At 52.0% G+C, this 24,960-nt stretch overlaps 1 protein-coding gene across 1 annotated transcript in view; it reads right to left on the minus strand.

Annotated features, from left to right (window-relative positions):
• The window catches only part of tspan9a (tetraspanin 9a), a 41,573-nt gene extending 18,942 nt beyond the window's left edge, over positions 1-22,631 (minus strand). The window contains exons 1-2 of the mRNA XM_078221097.1: positions 22,518-22,631; positions 9,199-9,390 (exon numbers count right to left, since the gene is read on the minus strand). Of these exons, the coding sequence (XP_078077223.1) occupies positions 9,199-9,390; positions 22,518-22,631 (306 nt within the window). The remainder of the gene's footprint in view (positions 1-9,198; positions 9,391-22,517) is intronic.
• Between the last annotated feature and the right edge of the window lie 2,329 nt (positions 22,632-24,960).

The following is a 24,960-nucleotide window of genomic DNA, read 5'->3' on the forward strand; positions in this document are numbered from 1 at the left end:
TTGATTACAGCGTCCAGATTTGGGGTCCTCGCTACATTAGAGAGGGTGCACAGAACACAGGAGATAATCCTGTTATCCTACAGATATAAGGACACTCTAGAGGAACTGGGATTCTTTCCAACAGATCAGAGAAGACTAATTACCACGGGGATCCTCACTGGACATTGGTTAAACATCCTCTGTTTCAAAATTAGCATGGAATGATAAAGCAAACTGCTTGCTGTGACACTGTAGAACATCCAAATGACATACCCAGAGTAGAGAGTAAAAGAGCTGTAACTAAGCATGAGGAACGTAAGATCATTATCAGCAGAGATCAGGTATTGGGAGAAATCTAAGGGACTAATGAAAAGATCAGGAACGAGAGGACATGGACTGGAAAAAGAAGGAAAAGTGATATGAGAGAAACAAAATAATGGTTAGGATCGGGAATGTTCTGCCCACGGCTGTGGCTGGGACAGGTTTCCAATGGGAATTAAATTCTTAAGTGAAAAGGAAGAATGTGAAGGGTTGCTGGGAAATGGCTCTCGTTCGGACAGCCAGTGCAGACATGATGGACCAAATGGCCTCCTTCTGAATTTCAACAATTCTGTTCCTGAAAGCTGAAAAATTCCCAGTATCTGATGGCCTTCATCTCAAGTTCGAATCGAGATAGCCTCAGAAACAGTAGATATGATTTTCCAAAGTTCCTTAGATTGGAGAAGTGTACCAATAGATTGGAAGTTGGGCAAACTTCTATTCAAGGAGGGAGAGAGGAAACAAGGAACTATAGGCCAGTGTGCCTGACATTGGGAAAATGCTGGAACCTATGAATAAGGAAGTATTAAAATAATGAACTTAGAAAATCATAGCATGATCAGACAAAGTCAACATGGCTTTCCAAATTGGAAATTGTGTTGGACAAATTTATTAGAGTTTCTTGAGGATGTAACTAGTAAGGTAGTGTGATGATACTGTGCCTTAAAGAAATGTATTTATATCATGGTTCTTGTGAAAGGTATATTTAAGAGCCCGCTCTGTTTAAACGCTCTGCTCCGGGCAGCCCACATGCTGAGAATGTGGAAGCATAATTGATCCTAGATATTGGGGTACTTGTTTTAATCTGAACTAATGCAGTTTTATTTTATTTTTGGTTTTCCCCCGGGGTTTCAGAGTAGAGTTTAATTAGGTTGATTGACAAGAGACAGTCGTGTGTATGGGTGGAGCTAAGTTTAGAGAGACAAGCAGGCAGTTTCTGCTTGGGTCTGCAAGGAGTAGGAGGTCTCTCTCTGTCTCTCGAGTCTGCTATTTGGGACCGCTAGAAAATAGGTTTCGCTCTCCAGGAGGTGTTCTGGAGGCTGGAGGACTAGCAGTCCACGTACCAACACGTAAACCTGTATTTTTTACTCACTGATTTTGAAGAGTTTAAGTCTATAAGAGGAATATTACTTAAATTGAAACTTATAGAGATAGATTAGCAGTTAAGACTTGTGTCTTGTCATGTTTAAGTATTTCAATTGGTGAAAGTTAAGTTAATTCATTTGTTATTTTTAAACTGTATTGTTAAATAAAGCTTGTTTTGATAAAATTGGGCAGCACAGTGGTTAGCACTGCTGCCTCACAGCATCAAGGACCCGGATTCGATTTCCGCCTTGGGTGACTGTGCGGAGTTTGCACGTTCTCCCTGTGTCTGCATGGGTTTCCTCCGGGTGCTCCAGTTTCTTCCTACAGTCCAAAGATGTGCGGGTTAGGTGGATTGGCCATGCTAAATTGCCTCTTAGTGTCAGAGGAACTAGCTAGGATAAATGAATGGGGTTATGGGGATAGGGCCTGGGTGGGATTGTTGTCAGTGCAGACTTGATGGGTCGAATGGCCTCCTTCATATCTAAGGAAGGATGTGCTGGCCTTGGAAAGGGTCCAGAGGAGGTTCACAGGAATGATCCCTGGAATGAAGAGCTTGTCGTATGAGGAACGGTTGAGGACTCTGGGTCTGTACTCGTTGGAGTTTAGAAGGATGAAGTGGGATCTTATTGAAACTTACAGGATACTGCGAGGCCTGAATAGAGTGGACGTGGAGAGGATGTTTCCACTAGTAAGAAAAACTAGAACCAGAGGGCATAACCTCAGGCTAAAGGGACGATCCTTTAAAACAGAGATGAGGAGGAATTTCTTCAGCCAGAGAGTGGTGAATCTGTGGAACTCTTGGCCGCAGAAGGCTGTGGAGACCAGGTCATTGAGTGTCTTTAAGACAGAGATAGATAGGTTCTTGATTAATAAGGGGATCAGGGGTTATGGGGAAAAGGCAGGAGAATGGGGATGAGAAAAATATCAGCCATGATTGAATGGCAGAGCAGACTCGATGGGCCGAGTGGCCTAATTCTGCTCCTATGTCTTATGGTCTTCTGCACTGTAGGATTCTATGATAGTGGGCAATAGAATCACACCTGGAGTGGAACACCTTATCCTCACACTAATCCAAAATCAAAAAATTGGTGGGATCTAGTCGGGCTTCGTTACACTTCAGGGTTTCTGACTTGATCCCTAACAACAGACAAAGGGGAAGATGTGGCATACCTGAATTTCAAGAAGGCATTCAATAAGGTGCCACACAAAAGGTTAAAGAGCGGCACTGTGGCACAGTGGTTAGCACTGCTGCCTCACAGCATCAGGGACCCGGGTTCGATTCCTGGCTTGGGTCACTGTCTGTGTGGAGTCTGCACGTTCTCCCCGTGTCTGCATGGGTTTCCTCCAGGTGCTCCGATTTCCTCCCACAGTCTGAAAGACGTGCTGGTTAGGGTGCATCAGCCATGCTAAATTCTCCCTCAGTGTACCCGAAGAGGCGCCGGAGTGTGGCGACTAGGGGATTTTCACAGTAACTTCATTGCAGTGTTAATGTAAACCTACTTGTGACACTAATAAATAAACTAAAACTTAATAGGCAAGATGTGGGCTCAGGTTGGGGATAATATATCAGCACCGGTGGAGGATTGGTGAATGCACAGGACACAAAGTGTTGGGATGAATGGGGCATGTTGAGGTTGGCAGGCTATAACTGGGGGGTTTCCACAAGGTTTAGTGCTGGGGCCTCAGCTATTTATAATCCATGTTAATAACTTTCGATGCAGAGACAGAGAGTAACGTATCAAGGTTTGCTGATGACACAAGGTGGGTGGGAATGTAAGCTGTTGGGAGGACACTGAGAGAGGCTGGATAGAGAAGACAGGCTGAGTGAATGGGTAACTTGATGGCAGATGGAATTGAATGTCAGGAAGTGCGAAGTTATTCATTCCGGTCGTAAAAATAGAAAAGCAGAATTTTTTTTAGAAAGTGAGAAACTTGTAAAAATGTAGATGTGATTGTAGAGGGAGCACAGAAAATTAACAGGCCCAAAAGCAAATCCAATCATATCCTAGAACCACAGAATCCCGACAGTGCAGAAAGATGCCATTCAGCCCATCGAGTCTACACCGACTCCCTGAAAGAACATCTTAACCAGGCGCACCCCTCTGCCCTATTCCCATAACCCCGCACATTTAGCATGGCCTAACCCACACATCTTTGGACACTAAGGGACAATTTAGCATGGCCAATCCACCTAACCCACACATTGCGAATTGAGAAGTAAAATCTCTCAACAGAGAAGTCAAATGGCACATTGGCCTTCATTGTAAAGGGTCGGAGTAAAGAATGAGGAAGTCTTGCTCCAGTTATATAGGGTTTTGGTGAGACCACATCGTGAATACTGTGCACACTTTTGGTCTCCACATTTAAGAAAGAATATTCTTACATTGCAGGCAGAACGGGGAAGTTGAATTAAACTGATCATTGGGTTGTCCTGTGATTACAGGCTGGGTAAATTGTCTCTCTATTCACTGGAGTTTGAGAATGAGATCTCACTGAAACCCCACTTTGATGGAGTGGATGCTAAGAGACAATTTGTCTGGTCAGGGAATCTGGGGAACGGTCTCAGGATAGGGGGGGGGCAATCATTTAAAACTGAGGTGAGGAGAAATATCTTTACTCAAAGGGTTGTGAATCGTAGAATCCCTACAGTGCAGAAGGAGGCCATTTGGCCCATTGAGTTTGCACCAAGTCTTCGACAGAGCATCTTACCCAGGCCCAACCCACCACCACCCTGTAACCCCACCTAACCTACACATTTTGGGACACTAAGGGGCAATTTATCATGACCAATCCCCCTAACCTGCACATCTTTGGAGTGTGGGAGGAAACCGGAGCACCCGGAGGAAACCCGCGCAGACACGGGGAGAATGTGCAAACTCCACACAGACAGTGACCCAAGGCCGGAATTGAACCCGGGTCCCTGGCACTGTGAGGCAGCAGTGCTAACCACTGTGCCACCATGCCACCCTTCTCTATCCCATACTCCATCGTTGAACACATTTAAAGATGAGATAAATCTTTGATCTCTCAGGAAATTAAGAGATAAGGCGATAGGGTGAGAGAATGGAGTGGAGTAGAAGATCAGCCATGTTCGAATTGAATGTCAGAGAGGACATTGGATGGGCCAAATGGTCTACTCCAGCTCCTATTTTTTTGGGGCAGGATTTTCTGGTCCTGCTGAAGTCAATGGACTTTTTAACGGTTTGTCACGTTTTCCAGCCCCGTCCTCGCTGTGACGGGACTGGAAAAATCTGTCCTTTATGTTTTAAGAGTGAGAGGACAGTTTAGTTCTCACCAACACAAGGCGCTTGTTCTGGATGTAACGATGGCAATCACTGGTTAATGTTGCTTCACTCATGTGGAGGAGGTATTCCCGCTGGGAAACTGGTCCGTGTGCAGGAGCGTTTACCAGACAGCCAGACGGTGCACAATCTTACACTTGTATCTCCAACAGCAACCAGTCTCATTCTATATCACATGCAGCACGATGATGCAGTGCTTAGCACTGCTGCCTCACAGCGCCAGGGACCCGGGTTCGATGCACGGTGGCACAGTGGTTAGCACTGCTGCCTCACAGCGCCAGGGGCCCGGGTTCGATTCCCGGCTTGGGTCACTGTCTGTGCAGAATCTGCACGTTCTCCCCGTGTCTGCGTGGGTTTCCCCGGGTGCTCCGGTTTCCTCCCACAGTCCAAAGACGTGCTGGTTAGGTGCATTGGCCGTGCTAAATTCTCCCGCAGTGTACCCAAACAGGCACCGGAGTGTGGCGACTAGGGGATTTTCACAGTAACTCCATTGCAGTGTTAATGTAAGCCTTATTTGTGACTAATAAATAAACTTTAAACATGCAGCAGCGGCTGTGAGATATCACTCACATTGGGACAGGGAGGGTCTCACTGGGACAGGGAAGGTCACACTGGGACAGGGAGGGTCTCACTGGGACAGGGAAGGTCACACTGGGACAGGGAAGGTCACACTGGGACAGGGAAGGTCACACTGGGACAGGGAGGGTCTCACTGGGACAGGGAGGGTCACACTGGGACAGGGAAGGTCACACTGGGACAGGGAGGGTCACACTGGGACAGGGAATGTCACACTGGGACAGGGAAGGTCACACTGGGACAGGGAGGGAAGGTCACACTGGGACAGGGAAGGTCACACTGGGACAGGGAATGTCACACTGGGACAGGGAGGGTCACACTGGGACTGGGAAGGTCACACTGGGACAGGGAGGGAAGGTCACACTGGGACAGGGAGGGTCACACTGGGCAGGGAGGGTCACACTGGGACAGGGAGGGTCACACTGGGACAGGGAGGGAAGGTCACACTGGGACAGGGAGGGTCACATTGGGACAGGGAAGGTCACACTGGGACTGGGAAGGTCACACTGGGACAGGGAGGGAAGGTCACACTGGGACAGGGAGGGTCACACTGGGCAGGGAGGGTCACACTGGGACAGGGAGGGTCACACTGGGACAGGGAGGGAAGGTCACACTGGGACAGGGAGGGTCACAATGGGACAGGGAGGGTCACACTGGGACTGGGAAGGTCACACTGGGACAGGGAGGGAAGGTCACACTGGGACAGGGAGGGTCACACTGGGACTGGGGGGGTCACACTGGGACAGGGAGGGTCACATTGGGACAGGGAAGGTCACACTGGGACAGGGAGGGTCACACTGGGACAGGGAGGGTCACACTGGGACAGGGAGGGTCACACTGGGACTGGGGGGGTCACACTGGGACTGGGGGGTCACACTGGGACAGGGAGGGTCACACTGGGACAGGGAAGGTCACACTGGGACAGGGAAGGTCACACTGGGACAGGGAGGGTCACACTGGGACAGGGAGGGTCACACTGGGACTGGGAAGGTCACACTGGGACAGGGAGGGTCACACTGGGACAGGGAGGGTCACACTGGGACAGGGAGGGTCACACTGGGACAGGGAAGGTCACACTGGGACAGGGAGGGTCACACTGGGACTGGGGGGGTCACACTGGGACAGGGAGGGTCACACTGGGACAGGGAAGGTCACACTGGGACAGGGAGGGTCACACTGGGCAGGGAGGGTCACACTGGGACAGGGAGGGTCACACTGGGACTGGGAAGGTCACACTGGGACAGGGAGGGTCACACTGGGACAGGGAGGGTCACACTGGGACTGGGAAGGTCACACTGGGACAGGGAAGGTCACACTGGGACAGGGAGGGTCACACTGGGACTGGGGGGGTCACACTGGGACAGGGAGGGTCACACTGGGACAGGGAAGGTCACACTGGGACAGGGAGGGTCACACTGGGCAGGGAGGGTCACACTGGGACAGGGAGGGTCACACTGGGACAGGGAGGGAAGGTCACACTGGGACTGGGAGGGTCACACTGGGACAGGGAGGGTCACACTGGGACAGGGAAGGTCACACTGGGACAGGGAAGGTCACACTGGGACAGGGAAGGTCACACTGGGACAGGGAGGGTCACACTGGGACAGGGAGGGTCACACTGGGACAGGGAAGGTCACACTGGGACAGGGAAGGTCACACTGGGACAGGGAAGGTCACACTGGGACAGGGAGGGTCACACTGGGACAGGGAGGGTCACACTGGGACAGGGAGGGTCACACTGGGACTGGGAAGGTCACACTGGGACAGGGAGGGTCACACTGGGACTGGGAAGGTCACACTGGGACTGGGATGGTCACACTGGGACAGGGAGGGTCACACTGGGACAGGGAGGGTCACACTGGGACAGGGAGGGTCACACTGGGACTGGGAAGGTCACACTGGGACAGGGAGGGTCACACTGGGACAGGGAGGGTCACACTGGGACAGGGAGGGTCACACTGGGACAGGGAAGGTCACACTGGGACAGGGAGGGTCACACTGGGACTGGGGGGGTCACACTGGGACAGGGAGGGTCACACTGGGACAGGGAAGGTCACACTGGGACAGGGAGGGTCACACTGGGCAGGGAGGGTCACACTGGGACAGGGAGGGTCACACTGGGACTGGGAAGGTCACACTGGGACAGGGAGGGTCACACTGGGACTGGGAAGGTCACACTGGGACAGGGAGGGTCACACTGGGACAGGGAGGGTCACACTGGGACTGGGAAGGTCACACTGGGACAGGGAAGGTCACACTGGGACAGGGAGGGTCACACTGGGACTGGGGGGGTCACACTGGGACAGGGAGGGTCACACTGGGACAGGGAAGGTCACACTGGGACAGGGAGGGTCACACTGGGCAGGGAGGGTCACACTGGGACAGGGAGGGTCACACTGGGACAGGGAGGGAAGGTCACACTGGGACTGGGAGGGTCACACTGGGACAGGGAGGGTCACACTGGGACAGGGAAGGTCACACTGGGACAGGGAAGGTCACACTGGGACAGGGAAGGTCACACTGGGACAGGGAGGGTCACACTGGGACAGGGAGGGTCACACTGGGACAGGGAAGGTCACACTGGGACAGGGAAGGTCACACTGGGACAGGGAAGGTCACACTGGGACAGGGAAGGTCACAATGGGACAGGGAGGGTCACACTGGGACTGGGAATGTCACATTGGGACAGGGAGGGTCACACTGGGACTGGGAATGTCACACTGGGACAGGGAGGGTCACACTGGGACAGGGAGGGAAGGTCACACTGGGACAGGGAGGGTCACACTGGGACAGGGAGGGTCACACTGGGACAGGGAGGGAAGGTCACACTGGGACAGGGAGGGTCACACTGGGACAGGGAGGGTCACACTGGGACAGGGAGGGAAGGTCACACTGGGACAGGGAGGGTCACACTGGGACTGGGAAGGTCACACTGGGACAGGGAGGGTCACACTGGGACAGGGAGGGAAGGTCACACTGGGACAGGGAGGGTCACATTGGGACAGGGAGGGTCACACTGGGACAGGGAAGGTCACACTGGGACAGGGAGGGAAGGTCACACTGGGACAGGGAGGGAAGGTCACACTGGGACAGGGAGGGAAGGTCACACTGGGACAGGGAGGGTCACATTGGGACAGGGAAGGTCACACTGGGACAGGGAGGGTCACACTGGGACAGGGAGGGAAGGTCACACTGGGACAGGGAGGGTCACATTGGGACAGGGAAGGTCACACTGGGACAGGGAGGGTCACACCGGGACTGGGAATGTCACATTGGGACAGGGAGGGTCACACTGGGACTGGGAATGTCACACTGGGACAGGGAGGGTCACACTGGGACAGGGAGGGTCACACTGGGACAGGGAGGGTCACACTGGGACTGGGAATGTCACACTGGGACAGGGAGGGTCACACTGGGACTGGGAATGTCACACTGGGACAGGGAGGGTCACACTGGGACAGGGAGGGTCACACTGGGACAGGGAGGGTCACACTGGGACTGGGAATGTCACACTGGGACAGGGAGGGTCTCACTGGGGCAGGGAGGGTCACACTGGGACAGGGAAGGTCACACTGGGACAGGGAAGGTCACACTGGGACAGGGAGGGTCACACTGGGACAGGGAGGGTCACACTGGGACAGGGAGGGTCACACTGGGACTGGGAATGTCACATTGGGACAGGGAGGGTCACACTGGGACTGGGAATGTCACACTGGGACAGGGAGGGTCACACTGGGACAGGGAGGGTCACACTGGGACAGGGAGGGTCACACTGGGACAGGGAAGGTCACACTGGGACAGGGAAGGTCACACTGGGACAGGGAGGGTCACACTGGGACAGGGAGGGTCACACTGGGACAGGGAGGGTCACACTGGGACTGGGAAGGTCACACTGGGACAGGGAAGGTCACTCAGTGGGATATCGATGGTTACTCACACTTAAAAGGAGGCACTTGCTTTCCTTGATGGCACCGAGACATCCCAGAAATCCAACCACCATCACAATGGTCCCAATGGCAATGAGCAGGTTGGCAGCTGAGAGCGAAGGCAGACTTGGTGCTAAGGTGGCGAAGCTGCCCTGTGTAGCTGACAGCCATATCCCTACACCCAGGAGTCCACATCCACAGAGCTGGAAGAGAGAAGGCAGAGTGAATCAGAGGCTGGAGGATAAATGCCAGACTGTTCCGTAAACAACAACACAACAAATGCCGCGTCTCCCCTGGCCACGGGATCGCGGGACGCGTGTCCCAGTCACAGAAATAATACAGAAAACGCAGCAGTTAGCTTGTACACAGCAAGATCCCACAAGCAGTGATGCGATAATGACCAGAGAGCCTGTGTTTTGGAAGGATAAATGTTGGAACTCTCGGCAGCAGAACCTCCCCTGCTCATTGTTCGGAATACAGCGATGGGACCTCCTTTATATCCACCAACCAGAGGCTTCAGTTTAACTCCCATGGTGCCCCGCTTCCCTCAGCGCTGCAGCGACGACCCAGATTCTGCACACACGGCCTGGAGTGGGACTTCAGCCAGGAAACTCCTGACCTCGAGCCCTGGCTGACAACAGCAGGAGCCGGGCAGCCAGTGGGAGACTCGCTTCCAGTGGGAGCCTTCGTGGATTAATCAATAGAGGGGCAGCAAGTGATGTAGAACGCTCGCACTCGATGCCAGTCTCCCCCTGGCTAGACACCTAACCCGCAAACCTTTGGACTGTGGGAGGAAACCGGAGCACCCGGAGGAAACCCATGCAGACACAAGGAGAATGTGCAAACTCCACACAGACAGTGACCCAAACCGGGAATCAAACCCAGGTCCCTGGAGCTGGCTCCCCCCTGGTTTCCCATTGGCTCCCCCCAAATGCCGGTTTCCCATTGGCACCCCCCTGGATGCCGGTTTCCCATTGGCTCCCCAGTGGATGCCAGTTTCCCATTGGCTCCCCTGTGGATGGCAGTTTCCCATTGGCTCCCCTGTGGATGGATCCCATTTGTCACAAGTCCCAGTTAAGTTTTTATGTAAAGTTAAATTCTCTCAAAATGCTTCATTTTATTGTGATAATGATTATTTCTCATTGGTGAAGTTGAATTGGGGATTTATTATTGGGGACAGATCAGTTGGTGCCACCATTGGCTCTGAGTTCTATTCCCTGTGTCTCTGAACAGGGCGTATTAGACTGTCAATGAGACAGTACGGACATGGCGGAGCAGGCTCGAAGGGCCGAATGGCCTCCGCCTGCTCCTATCTTCTGTTTCTATGACATCGCTGCTTCCTTCATCCTGTTGAACAATAAGGTTTGAGTAAAACGCTGACTAAACGTTTAATTAAATCGTCTAATTAAGTGGTTAAGCACGGCGATAAATTCACTTTGTTTAATGACACGAGGGAGTCATTTATATTCCAGCACCCCCACAATCAACACCGTAAAAAGACCTGCATTGCTATAGCACCGTTCAGAACCTCCTGGCATTCTAGTAGTCGTCGACTTCAGGAAGCATAGTCGGGAAGAAGATACAAAAGTCTGAGGTCACGTACCAACCGACTCAAGAACAGCTTCTTCCCTGCTGCTGTCAGACTTTTGAATGGACCTACCTCGCATTAAGTTGATCTTTCTCTACACCCTAGCTGTGACTGTAACACTACATTCCGCACTCTCTCATTTCCTTCTCCCCTATGTACTCTATGAACGGTATGCTTTGTCTGTATAGCGCGCAAGAAACAATACTTTTCACTGTATGCTAATACATGTGACAATAATAATTTATGTCAAATCAAAGCCCCTTCCAGCCAATGAAGTCGCTTTTTGCAGTGTAGTGACCAGTGGAATGTAGGATGCAGCAGATCGATAGTCAGTGAAATCCCTGGACAGGGTTTGTGGGGTCTGGACACCTCCCTGTGCTCCGTGATTAGAAGAGAGTGCACGATTTACGGATTGGTCGAAGCAGATTATCCCCCCAGGATTGGCACGGACAACGTGCTCCACTGGCAAACGGCTTTGCAATGACGGCACATGCTCAGTGTAAGTGGTGAGGATGACGCCAACTCTACAGAGGGATATAGACAGGTTACGGGAGTGGGTGAAAACTTGGCAGATGGGATATAAAGTAGGGAAATGTGAAAATATGCACTTTGGTAGGAAGAATAAAGGAGCTGAATATTATTGTGAATGCGATGGAGAATCTGGTGAACTGGTGCAGCGACAATAATCTCTCCCTCAACGTCAACAAAACGAAGGAGATTGTCATCAACTTCAGGAAGTGTAGTGGAGAACATGCCCCTGTCTACATCAACGGGGACAAAGTGGAAATGGTCGAGAGCTTCACATTTTTAGGTGTCCTGATCACCAACAACCTGTCCTGGTCAACCCATGCCGACACTATAGTTAAGAAAGCCCACCAACGCTTCTACTTTCTCAGAAGACTAGTGAAATTTGGCATGTCAGCTACGACTCTCACCAACTTCTGCAGATGCACCATAGAAAGCATTCTTTCTGGTTGTATCACTGCTTGGTATGGCTCCTGCTCTGCCCAAGACTGAAAAATCTACAAAGAGTTGTGAATGTCGCCCAATCCATCACGCAAACCAGCCTCCCATCCACTGACTCCGTCTACACTTCCCGCTGCCTCGGCAAAGCAGCCAGCATTATCAAGGGCCCCACGTATCCTGGACATTCTCTCTTCCACCTTCTTCCGTCAGGAAAAAGATACAAAAGTCTGAGAACACGTACCAACCGACTGAAGAACAGCTTCTTCCCCGCTGTCATTAGACACTTGAATGGACCTACCTTGCATCAAGGTGATCTTTCTCTACATCCTAGCTATGACTGTAACACTATCCTGCACCCTCTCCTTTCGTTCTCTATGTATGGTGTGCTTTGTCTGTACAGCGCGCAAGAAACAATATTTTTCACTGCATATTAATTCACATATTAATACATTGAACAATAATAAATCAAATTAAATCACTGGGGAAGCACTGCAGCATTTTTCAATTTTGTGCAAAGGACTGACTAAACCGTAAACCTCAGGGGCAGAAGTCAGAAGTGATTTACTGCAAGTTTTGGAACATTTAGCTGTCCACAAGTTGAACTCTGCGACAGTGAACTCAGTAGAAGCAGCGACACAGCTTTCTGCCGCCCAGACACAATATTCATCAACAGTGCAATATCAGCACACACTTACTACCCATCCTCTCTGCTATAACCTGCTGTGCTCAATGGTAAAATAGCAAGCACCTTTATAAAAACACCTCGCTGCCGTGGGACACGGTAACACAGGCATTTCAATTATAAACTTTACAATGGAATATAAAGATAAGAACAGGGTGCGTCTGGCTGTAAAACCTCTTCCAATAACCTCTCCGAACTCAGGTCAAGTTACCCTTTAACCTGAGCACTGCACTTGAGTTCATTGTGTGCATTGCCACGGGAGGTCAACACGTTCTCATTCATGTCTTGTAACCTGACAGTTTCGCTTTTGTTGGCGGGGGGTGGGGGGTGGAGGGGGGGGGGGTGGTGGTGGTGGCAGGGAGAGTCATAGTCACACATCTATTCCTATTTTTATATTCCGCAAAAGCTATTTATAATTAAAGTGCTTGCGTGAATTGTCCCACTTCAGTTTGCACTCTCTCTGGACTGAGAGGAGTTTATGACAGGAGCTCTGAAGGCGCAGGGTGGAGGCAGGGGCTTGCGGCATGGGGCGGTAGGGGAGGGGGGGAGGAGGGGAGGTGGGGGGATTGCCATGACCTGTGGTCAGCCTCGTCTCTCTCCAGCTCGCTCGCTCCTCTCCGCAAAGCTCCTTCAGTTCACTCATCCCGGAAAAACAAAATGGCTCCTTCAAGAGTAATGGACAAACAGAGCGGGTAAGGAAGACAAACACACCCCTCTGTCCAATCAGGACGGACGGCAGGGTCTGGGGTCAGGGGGGAAAGGGGTTTGGGGGAGTGAAGTGGTTGGAGGAAGAGGGGGAAAGAGTACAGCGTTCAGGGGGAAAACAGAAAAATGCAGGATAACTACTTCAGACCAACTGACTGGGCTAATACACACATCCCAAAATCACTTCGATATTAACAGTGGGTCATTCAGTTCCTTTCTGTTATTGTTCCCCTGGTGGAGAATTCTAGGATCACCAGGGGACACAGATTCAAGATAAGTGGCAGTAGGTGTCGAGGGGACATGAGGAAGAACTTTTTTACACACAGGGTGGTGGGTGTCTGGAATTCACTGCCTGAGGTGGTGGTGGAGACAGAGACCCTAAACTCTTTTAAAAAGTACCTGGATCTGCAACTTAAGTGCTGTAAACTACAGGGGGCGATAGGTGCAGGCCAGTCCACCTAACCCGCACATCTTTGGATTGTGGGAGAAAACCGGAGCACCCGGAGGAAACCCACGCAGACACGGGGAGAACGTGCAAACTCCGCACAGACAGTGACCCAAGCCGGGAATTGAACCCGGGTCCTTGGCGCTGTGAGGCAGCAGTGCTAACCATTGTGCCACCCTGTCAGTAAATTAACATTAATACTGTATGGAAAAACAATGAACTATACAACACCAGTAAAGAAGCTTCCGGAGAACAGCCAGAAAGAAAGATTGAACCCAGAGTTAGCCCGAGATTTGGAGTTGAGACTAATTTATTCCTTTGCCAGGAATCTTATCTTTAGGATGGAGCAGAGGAGGTGGAATTTGAAAGTGAGGGCAATGGGGGTGTGTACCGTGTCTCGAGCAAAACGCCGGGGAGGCGACGGCCGAGTGGTATTATCGCTAGACTATTGAATGCAATAAAAAAAATCTGGAATTAAGAACCTACTGATGATCATGAAACCATTGTCGATTGTTGGAAAAACTCCTCTGGTTCACTAATGTCCTTTAGGGAAGGAAATCTGCCGTCCTTACCCGGTCTGGCCTACATGTGACTCCAGAGCCACAGCAAAATGGTTGACTCTCAACTGCCCTCAGGCAACTAGGGATGGGCAATAAATGCTGGCCAGCCAGCGACACCCATGTCCCACAAATGAATAAATCTGTGCCAGCTTGGAGAGGGGCAGGCACCTAACGAGGGTGGGTACTGACACAGGATGTGACTGGCATTAGCCAATCTGGAAATCCTCTCAACAATAACTTATAACCGCACGTTCAATGTAATGGGAAGTTGTACAGTGATGCACAAAATAAACCAAAGTATAGCACGGGGTTCCAAAAGGAGGTATTAGGGTTGCTCTGACCAAAAGCTTGGTCAAAGAGTAAGTTTTGAGGAGTATCTTAAAGGAGGAGACAGTAAGAAGTCCGTCAGCACCAGGTTACTTCTCACTGTGGAGAGTTCTTACTCTGCCCACCCCAGTCCAACGCTAACATCTCCACATCTCGGGAAAGCAACCGGCAATAATCAAGGATCCCCACACACCCCGGATGTTCTCTCTTCCACCTTCTTCCATTGGGAAAGAGATACAAAAGTCTGAAGTTACGTACCAACCGACTCAAGAACAGCTTCTTCCCCGCTGCCATCAGACTTTTGAATGGACCTACCTCACACCAAGTTGATCTTTCTCTACCCCCTAGCTATGACTGTAACACTACATTCTGCACTCTCTCCTTTCCTTCTCTATGAACAGTATGCTTTGTCTGTATAGCGCGCAAGAAACAATACTTTTCACTGTATGTTAATACATGTGACAATAATAAATCAAATCAGATCGGAGGAGAGAGAGAGATGGAGAGAGAATTCCAGAGTTCAGGGCCCAGGCGTGGCCATCAATGGCGGAGCGATTAAAATCAGAAATGTATGAGAGAGAATCATAGAAACCCTACAGTGCAGAAGGAGGCCATTCGGCCCATCGAGTCTGCACCGACCACAATCCCACCCTGGCCCCACCCCCACACACCAATCCCACTAACCTACGCATCACAGGACTCTAAGGGGCAATTTTTAATCTGGCCAATCAACCTAACCCGCACATCTTTGGACTGTGGGAGGAAACCGGAGCACCCGGAGGAAACCCACGCAGACAAGAGGAGAATGTGCAAACTCCACACAGACAGTGACCCGAGCTGGGAATCGAACTCAGGACCCTGGAGCTGTGAAGCAGCAGTGCTGACCACTGTGCTACCGTGCCGCCCCGAGGCCAGAATTGGAGGGACACAGATATTTCAGAGGGTGAAGAAGTTGGAGGGGGTTACAGAGACTGGAATAAGGAGAGGGATTTCAGGGAAGGATGTCGATGTGTGCATGGGAGTGTGGGCTGAAAGTGCCATGTTGAGCGGCACGGTGGCACAGTGGTTGGCACTGCTGCCTCACGGTGCCAGGGACCCGGGTTCAATTCCCGGCTCGGGTCGCTGTCCGTGTGGAATCTGCACGTTCTCCCCGTGTCTGCGTGGGCTTCCTCCGGGTGCTCCGGTTTCCTCCCACAGTCTGAATTCTCCCTCAGCGTACCCAAACAGGCGCCAGGGTGTGGCGAAGAGGGGATTTTCACAGTAACTTCACTGCAGTGTTATTGGACAGCTACTTGTGAAAATAATAGCCATGATGTGGAGTTGCCGGCGTTGGACTGGGGTAGGCTCAGTCACTGGTCTCACAACTCCAGGTTAAAGTCCAACAGGTGAGTCACTCACCTGACGAAGGAGCAGCGCTCCGAAAGCTTGTGCTACCAAATAAACCTGTTGGACTTTAACTTGGTGTTGTGAGACTTCTAACAGTGAAAATAATAAACAAACAAAACAAAACTGCCCTCCGTCTAGTTAAACTTTTATATGAAAAAAACACCAATGTAGAAATGCTTCCATTGGGTGGACAGGTGAGACTGACGCAGATTCTTGCAGAGGGCAGAGAGTTTGTCTTCCCGAAGATTCAGCAGGGGATGCGTGGCTGACGTCAAGTCAGTGATTCCACGGGGTGTCACAGCCTGGTCTACCTCCTGTTCCTGGAAGCTGCCCCGATCGGGAATCTCTGCGCCAGCCAGGTAAACAGCAGCTGCCAGCTGGTCGGGATTTAGTATCCGACACACCCAGCCATCCGCAGATTTATCGACATTCAGCCTCCGGAGTCGAGCCGGTCCGCCTGATACCTTTTTATTTTTGTCGTTACCACGGCGAAATCCGAAGAAATGGTGAGTGAAGTATTGAAAATTAAATCTCGCGTCGTAATTTAAATTGCCAAGACGAAGACAAACTACACAAAAGTGCGAGAGTTGTCGCTGTCCCAGGTACAATATGCTGTTCCACTTCAGTAAGCGTCCCCGCTGACTCTGGCAACGCGCCTGGTCGAATGGGTTTGTGGCGTGCGGGACATTCCATCTGTTGGATCCACGTGCAGAGTGCAGCAGGGCCGAGGGAAGCTAAACCCAGCGCCCCCTCCACTGTCGCACACGTGACTAAACCCTGGTTCTCAGCGAGCGTGGGCCGCTGCCACTCGGAACAGAAAACACTCCATTATCTTCGGGGCTATTTTCATCGCCGCCTCTTCAGTGTGTGCAGTGTGGCAGCTACAACTCCAAAACAACAACCAGCAAACAAGAACCAGCCAAATGCTTTCTTTGATGCGGTGATTTGGTAAACAAAGCAGTGCCTGTGCGCCGACAATAAAAGACTGATGGGGCCGGCTGATCCCATTCTTTGAGGGTTAAGGGGTCACGAACAATTAGCAAAGGCCAGCCACAAACTGAGACAAATTTCCCAGGTTCCCACACTCGCCCCTCTCCTGGCGCTATTCTGTTTCCGCGATTTAACACATTGAAGACAAAACCTCTGGAGATGGCCACTGACTGGCCCTCGTCTCTGAGGGAACGCTCCTCGAGTTGTGAATGATGATGGGGATTTCTTGACCTTTCGATGGAAGGGGCTGCAGAATATTCATCCAAATGTCAACTCAATGAATGACCTCCCCGCTGCCCAGGGACTGGTCCATTTGACTGTGCTTTGGACTGCTGCTCCCTGACACTTTACTGCAGACAATGTGTCCACACCACTGACGAGTAATTGGGGATTTATACTGGGGAAGTGTCAGGACATTTGTGCAGAGGGGCATGTTGATACGCTTCAGATACGATTGAGGAAGGGGGAGGGTCGGCTACCTGCGACGATTCGTTATAGTGAACCCCCAATTCCCTCCGCTCACGGAATCCTGAGCTCCCTCCATTCAGAAATAGGGTTGTTGTAGCGGGAGACTTCAATTTCCCTGGTATAGACTGGAAATCGCGTAGGGCTGGGAGTCTGAATGGGGAGGCATTTGTAAAATGCGTACAGGAAGGTTCTTTGGAACAATATGTAGATAGCCCGACTAGAGAGGGGGCTATACTGGACCTAGTACTGGGGAGTGAGCCCGGTCAGGTCTTCAAAGTTTCGGTAGGGGAACATGTGGCAAATAGTGACCACAATTCTGTTAGCTTTAGGATAGTGATGGAAAAGGATGAGTGGTGTCCCAAGGGTAAGGTGTTGGATTGGGGGAAGGCTAACTTTTGTGGGATTAGGCAGAAATTGGCAGCTGTTGATTGGGAGAGGCTGTTTGAGGGTAAATCCACATCTGGCATGTGGGAGTCTTTTAAGGAACAGTTTGGGCTGCAGGATAGGCATGTGCCTGTAAAAAAGGATAGGAAGGGTAGGATTCGAGAACCGTGGATAACCAGGGAAATTGAGGGATAGTTCAAAAAGAGAGGCGTACGTTAGGTCCAGGCAGCTAAAAACGGAGGGAGCTCTGGAGGAATACAAAGAAAGTAGGAAAGAACTCAAACGAGGAATTAGAAGGGCAAAAGGGGGTCACGAAATGTCCTTGGCAGACAGGATTAAAGAGAATCCCAAGGCATTTTATTCATACGTTAGGAACAAAAGGGTTGTCAGGGAAAAAATCGGACCTCTCAGGGACAAAAGTGGGGAATTATGCTTAGAGCCCAAAGAAGTAGGGGAGATCCTAAATGAATACTTTGCGTCGGTATTCACAAAGGAGAGGGATGTGTTGACTGGGAGTGTTGACCCGTTAGAGAAAATCTCCATTACAAGGGAGGAAGTGTTAGGTTTTTTAGGGAATATAAAGACTGACAAATCCCCAGGGCCTGATGGAATCTATCCCAGGCTGCTCAGGGAGACGAGAGATGAAATCGCTGGGCCTCTGACGCAAATCTTTGGCTCGTCACTGGACACAGGTGAGGTCCCAGAGGATTGGAGGATAGCTAATGTGGTCCAGTTATTTAAGAAGGGTAGGAAGGATAACCCAGGAAATTATAGGCCGGTGAGCTTGACGTCCGTGGTCGGGAAGTTGTTGGAGAGGATTCTTAGAGATAGGATGTACGCGCATTTAGAAAGGAATAAACTCATTAACGATAGTCAGCTGGTTTTGTGAGAGGGAGGTCATGCCTCACTAACCTGGTGGAGTTTTTTGAAGAAGTGACTAGAATGGTTGACGAGGGAAGGGCCGTGGATGTCGTCTATATGGACTTTAGTAAAGCGTTTGACAAAGTCCCTCATGGTAGGTTGGCGCAAAAGGTTGGATCTCATGGGATAAAGGGGGAGGTGGCTAGATGGGTGGAGAACTGGCTTGGTCACAGAAGACAGAGGGTGGTAGTGGAAGGGTCTTTTTCTGGCTGGATGCCTGTGACTAGTGGTGTTCCGCAGGGCTCTGTATTGGGACCTCTGCTGTTTGTGATTTATATAAACGATCTGGAAGAAAGTGTAACTGGGGTGATCAGTAAGTTTGCGGACGACACGAAAATGGCTGGACTTGCAGATAGTGAGGAACATTGTCAGAGGCTACAGAAGGATATAGATAGGCTGGAAATTTGGGCAAAGAAATGGCAGATGGAGTTCAATCCTGATAAATGCGAAGTGATGCATTTTGGTAGAACTAACGTAGGGGGGAGCTATATGATAAATGGCAGAACCATAAAGGATGTAGATACGCAGAGGGACCTGGGTGTGCAAGTCCACAGATCCTTGAAGGTGACGTCACAGGTGGAGAAGGTAGTGAATAAGGCATATGGCATGCTTGCCTTTATAGGACGGGGCATAGAGTATAAAAGTTGGGGTCTGATGTTGCAGTTGTATAGAACGTTGGTTCGGCCGCATTTGGAATACTGCGCCCAGTTCTGGTCGCCACACCCTTTAGAGAGAGTGCAGAGGAGGTTTACCAGGCTGTTGCCTGGTATGGAAGGGCTTAGTTATGAGGAGAGATTGGGTAAACTGGGGTTGTTCTCACTGGAAAGACGGAGGATGAGGGGTGACCGAATAGAGGTGTATAAAATTATGAAAGGCATAGATAGGGTGAACGGTGGGAAGCTTTAACCCAGGTCGGTGGTGACGTTCATGAGGGGTCATAGGTTCAAGGTGAGGAGGGGGGGGAGGTTTAACACGGATATCAGAAGGACATATTTTACACAGAGGGTGGTGGGGGCCTGGAATGCGCTGCCAGGCAAGGTGGTGGAGGCGGACACACTCGGAACGTTTAAGACTTATCTAGAGAGCCACATGAATGGAGTGGGAATGGAGGGATACAAAAGAATGGTCTAGTTTGGACCAGGGAGCGGCGCGGGCTTGGAGGGCCGAAGGGCCTGTTCCTGTGCTGTATTGTTCTTTGTTTAACCCCCCTCAGCCCCCTCCCTTCCCTAAACCCCCAGCCCCCTCCGTACCCCGAACCCCCAGCCCTCTCCCTTCCCCGAACCCCCAGCCCCCTCCGTACACCGAACCCCCAGCCCCCTCCCTTCCCCGAACCCCCAGCCCCCTCCCTTCCCAAACCCCCAGCCCCCTCCGTACCCCAAACCCCCAGGCCCCTCCCTTCCCTGAACCCCCAGCCCCCTCCCTTCCCAAACCCCCAGCCCCCTCCCTTCCCAAACCCCCAGCCCCCTCCCTTCCCAAACCCCCAACCCCCTCCCTTCCCAAACCCCCAGCCCCCTCCCTTCCCAAACCCCCAGCCCCCTCCCTTCCCAAACCCCCAGCCCCCTCCCTTCCCCAAACCCCCAGCCCCCTCCCTTCCCAGAACCTCATCGAATGTGCACCATTTAACCTGTTTAACCGAGGGAATGCACACATAGCCCTCATGATATAACCCTTTTAGACAATGGCTGCCAGAATTCTCCAGTCTTGTACACCCTGCTAACGCCCGCCGCCAGCGAGAACGGGGAATCTGGCGCTCAGCCAAACCCTATTCACTGCAGCGGGAGCGGAGAATCCCAGCCGCGGGCGAGAGTGGAGAATTCTGGCCGGTATCTCTCTCTCTACTCCCCCCCCCCCCGCCTCTACATGATGTAGCCATGGCGTTATATTCCTGTTTACTCCGGGAGTTGCTGTGGGATATTTGCACGCATGCTGCAGTCTTTTCAGGAAATGTCAGACCAGGAATCTCTCCTGTTCTTCCACCCGGCAGCGGCGAGCGTTGGAAGGATTTACCAGTTACTACATCACGAACGCACCCTCTTTGGTCATTGAGTCCTGGAGGGGGATTCGAACCTGCCGCTTCTGCTTCAAAGGCAGGGACTCCAGTCACTGCACTGCTGCCTCACAGCGACAGGGATCCGGGTTTGATTCCAGCTACGGTTCACTGTCTGTGTGGGGTCTGCACATTCTCCCCGTGTCTGCGTGGGTTTCCTCCGGGTGCTCCGGCTTCCTCCCACAGTCCAAAGGTGTGCAGTTAGGGGGATTAGATTTTGATTTGATTTATTATTGTCACATGTTTTAGTATACGGTGAAAAGTATTGTTTATGCTGGCTGCTTTTCCGAGGCAGTGGGAAGTATAGACAGAGTCAATGGATGGGAGCTTGGTTTGCGTGACGGATTGGGCTACATTGGATATGCACGCACGCACAGATTTTACGCAGTATTCCCGGGATCGGGATTCAAATTCGGGTCCCCAGAGCTTTAACTGAGTCTCTGGATTAGTCTAGTGATAATACCACTAGGCCATCGCCTCCCCTGTAGTCACACTCGGGGAGTGTACACAGTAGTCTCGGGGGAGGGAGGGGGAGACACACATGCACACACACGCACACACGCACGCACACACACGCACACACACACACACACACACAGCATCGGGATACAGACACCTCACACACACACAGAATTTACACAGCATTCCCGGCATCGGGATACAGACACCTCACACACACACACGGAGATTTTACACAGTATTCCCGGGATCAAGGTTTAGGCAGCTGTTGGGAAGCTATTTATTTGACTATCGTACAGATCCTGCCAGGAAGCGGATCGATTGCTGCTGTTTATTCTACAGGAGGTTTTGATTGATTCTAATCGATTGGTGCAGCCAAATCACACCAGATTCTAAAGCTCTCAAAATTGCAGCAATTAAAGAGTTTAGCAAAAAACATTATCCCGTTCTTTGCAAATCGCTACTCAATACCGAGTTCCCAAAATCGTTCTCTTGCTGGTTTATAACAAGGGGACATAGATCACCCTGATTGCAGTGCTCAGAATGGGAATAAACCCAATGCTACCTCCAGCAGCCGAATCTCTGAATCCCACTCATCAATGCTGACAATCGACACGCACGGTGATGGTGCCGGGGATTCAAGATCAGCCAAACAGATTGACGGGCAACTCAGAGCAGGATGGCCCCCGTCCTGCTCCTTCACACCCTGCAGGGACTGGGTGCTGCAGGGACCGGGTGCTGCAGGGACCGGGTGCTGCAGGGACCGGGTGCTGCAGGGACCGGGTGCTGAGGGTCAGTGGGTGCTGAGGGTCAGTGGGTGCCGCAGGGACAGTGGGTGCTGAGGGTCAGTGGTTCCGCAAGGACCGGGTGCTGCAGGGACCGGGTGCTGCAGAGACTGGGTGCTGAGGGTCAGTGGGTGCTGAGGGTCAGTGGGTGCCGCAGGGACAGTGGGTGCCGCAGGGACAGTGGGTGCTGAGGGTCAGTGGTTCCGCAAGGACTGGGTGCTGAGGGTCAGTGGGTTCCGCAAGGACTGGGTGCTGCAGGGACTGTGGGTGCCGCAGGGACAGTGGGTGCCGCAGGGACAGTGGGTGCCGCAGGGTCAGTGGGTGCCGCAGGGACTGGGTGCTGAGGGTCAGTGGGTGCCGCAGGGACAGTGGGTGCTGAGGGTCAGTGGTTCCGCAAGGACTGGGTGCTGAGGGTCAGTGGGTGCTGCAGGGACAGTGGGTGCCGCAGGGACAGTGGGTGCCGCAGGGACTGGGTGCTGAGGGTCAGTGGGTGCTGCAGGGACAGTGGGTGCCGCAGGGACAGTGGGTGCCGCAGGGACAGTGGGTGCCGCAGGGACTGGGTGCTGAGGGTCAGTGGGTGCCGCAGGGACTGGGTGCCGCAGGGACTGGGTGCACACGGTTGTGGTGATGGTCACTTGGGGCTTATTGCAGCCACTCTGTCGACGGCCGCTCTGCTGAGGGCTGGAAGAGGTTTCCCAATGATAGACCAGACCATTCACTTCAGCCGCCATCGCCAGTGGGCCATCGATGTGGCAGGCGGCCAGTGCAGGGGCTCCTCCTCCTTACAGCTGAGGGTTTTTGAATTGTAAACTTTTATATAAACTCCATCCTCAGGCATCCCCTCTCCACCATCGCTGACCGACACTGCCTCAGACGGTGGAGCCGCCCTATTGTCTCCCCAGCCCCGGGGCCCACCCACCAATCCTAATTGGACAAGGCAGCCACTTAAATGGCCGCCTCTGCAGAGATCGCCCCCTGGCTCCCGCCTCCGCAGAGATCGCCCCCTGGCTCCCGCCTCCGCAGAGATCGCCTCCTGGCTCCGGCCTCCGCAGAGATCGCCCCCTGGCTCCGGCCTCCGCAGAGATCGCCCCCTGGCTCCGGCCTCCACAGAGATCGCCCCCTGGCTCCGGCCTCCGCAGAGATCGCCCCCTGGCTCCGGCCTCCGCAGAGATCGCCCCCTGGCTCCGGCCTCCGCAGAGATCGCCCCCTGGCTCCCGCCTCCGTCAGGCGCGGGTCCCTGATGGACATTTCCAGCATCAGGAACCAGGGACAAAAGTCCAATCTCACCTCACACTCTCGGACTAACTGTGTTGACGGCTGTGCCACTTACTGTGGTCCTATTTATTACCAATCATTTGAAGTGATTCTGAGGAAAGCTGTTTAGAAATGTATTTGGGTCACATTTTTATTTAATATTTATGGAGCCTGGGGACATCTAAAAATGACAAACAACATTGCAGTCGATGTAAGGCTCGGATCCACACGAAATTTCCTGCAAATTAATCATGCCATTTATGTTCAAACTATAAATTTTCTGGGCAGTTCCCTCCGCAAAACTACACGCTCAAAACCTGAAACCGGAATCTTGGCAAACTTTAATTTGCGAGCTTTATCTGACCCTTTTCTGAAACGGAACAGACATCAATGCTTTAAGGTCATTATCTGTCCCTGAGTGACTGAGGGGAAGAGGATCATCCACTCTCCACCTTCACTGATGATGTGAGGTTATTCACTTTGGAAGCAAAAACAAGGCGGCAGATTACTGTCCGAATGGCTGTAAATTGGGAAAGGGGAGTGTGCAGAGGGACCTGGGTGTCCTTGTGCACCAGTCGCTGAAGGTAAGCATGCAGGTGCAGCAGGCGGTAAAGAAGGCAAATGGCGTGTTGGCCTTTATTGCGAGAGGTTTTGAGTACAGGAGCTGGGATGTGTTGTTGCAATGATACAGGGCCTTGGTGAGGCCACACCTCGGGTATTGTGTGTCTCCTTTTCTGAGGAAGGATGTTCTTGCTCTCGAGGGAGTGCAGTGAAGGTTTACCGGGCTGATTCCGGGGATGGCGGGACTGATGTATGAGGAGAAATTGACTGGGTTAGGATTGTTTTCGCTGGAGTTCAGACGAATGAGGGAGGATCTCATAGAAACTTATAAAATTCTAACAGGACAAGACAGGGTAGATGCAGGGAGGATGTTCCCGATGGTGGGGGATTCAAGAACCAGGGGTCACAGTCTGAGGATTCAGGGTAGACCATTTAGGACAGAGATGAGGAGACATTTCTTCACCCAAAGAGTGGTGAGCCTGTGGAATTCATTACCACAGGAAGTAGTTGATGCCAAAACATTGAATGTATTCAAGAGGCGGCTGGATATAGCACTCGGGGTGAATGGGATCAAAGGTTCTGGGGAGAAAGCAGGATTAGGCTATTGAGTTGGATGATCAGCCATGATCGTGGTGAATGGTGGAGCAGGCTCGAAGGGCCGAATGGCCTCCTCCTGCTCCTATCTTCTATGTTTCTCTGATTCAGGAACGTATGCACTGTTCCTACTTCATTGTCATTTAAATAAGAGTCAAGATCAGCGTGAATCATAGAATCCCGACAGTGCAGAAAGAGGCCATTCGGCCCACTGGCTCTGCACTGACTCCCCAACAGAGCATCTTACCCTGGCTCTATCCCCGTTACCCCACAAATTTGCCTTGAACATCCCCCTAACCCGCACATCTTGGGACATGAAAGGACATTGACCATGGCCAATGCATCTAACCAGCAGGTCTTTCGGACTGTGGGAGGAAACCCACGCAGACACGGGGAGAACGTGCAAACTCCACACAGACAGTCACCTGAGGCTGGAATTGAACCCGGGTCCCTGGCGCTGTGAGGCAGCGGTGCTAACCACTGTGCCACCCACTTAGAACAATTCCTGTTTCTGGCAAATTTTGCCAATGTGAGCAGGACGCCCACCCTCCCCGGCTCCATTGTGGGGTGGACTACCATCACTAACCTTCCCCCGACCGCCTGCTCCCTAACACCCACTATTCCAGTGGGGTTAGGCCCCTTCAGTAATAA

The sequence above is a fragment of the Mustelus asterias genome, chromosome 9, assembly GCF_964213995.1.
Source record: "Mustelus asterias chromosome 9, sMusAst1.hap1.1, whole genome shotgun sequence".
Taxonomy (NCBI): Eukaryota; Metazoa; Chordata; class Chondrichthyes; order Carcharhiniformes; family Triakidae; genus Mustelus; species Mustelus asterias.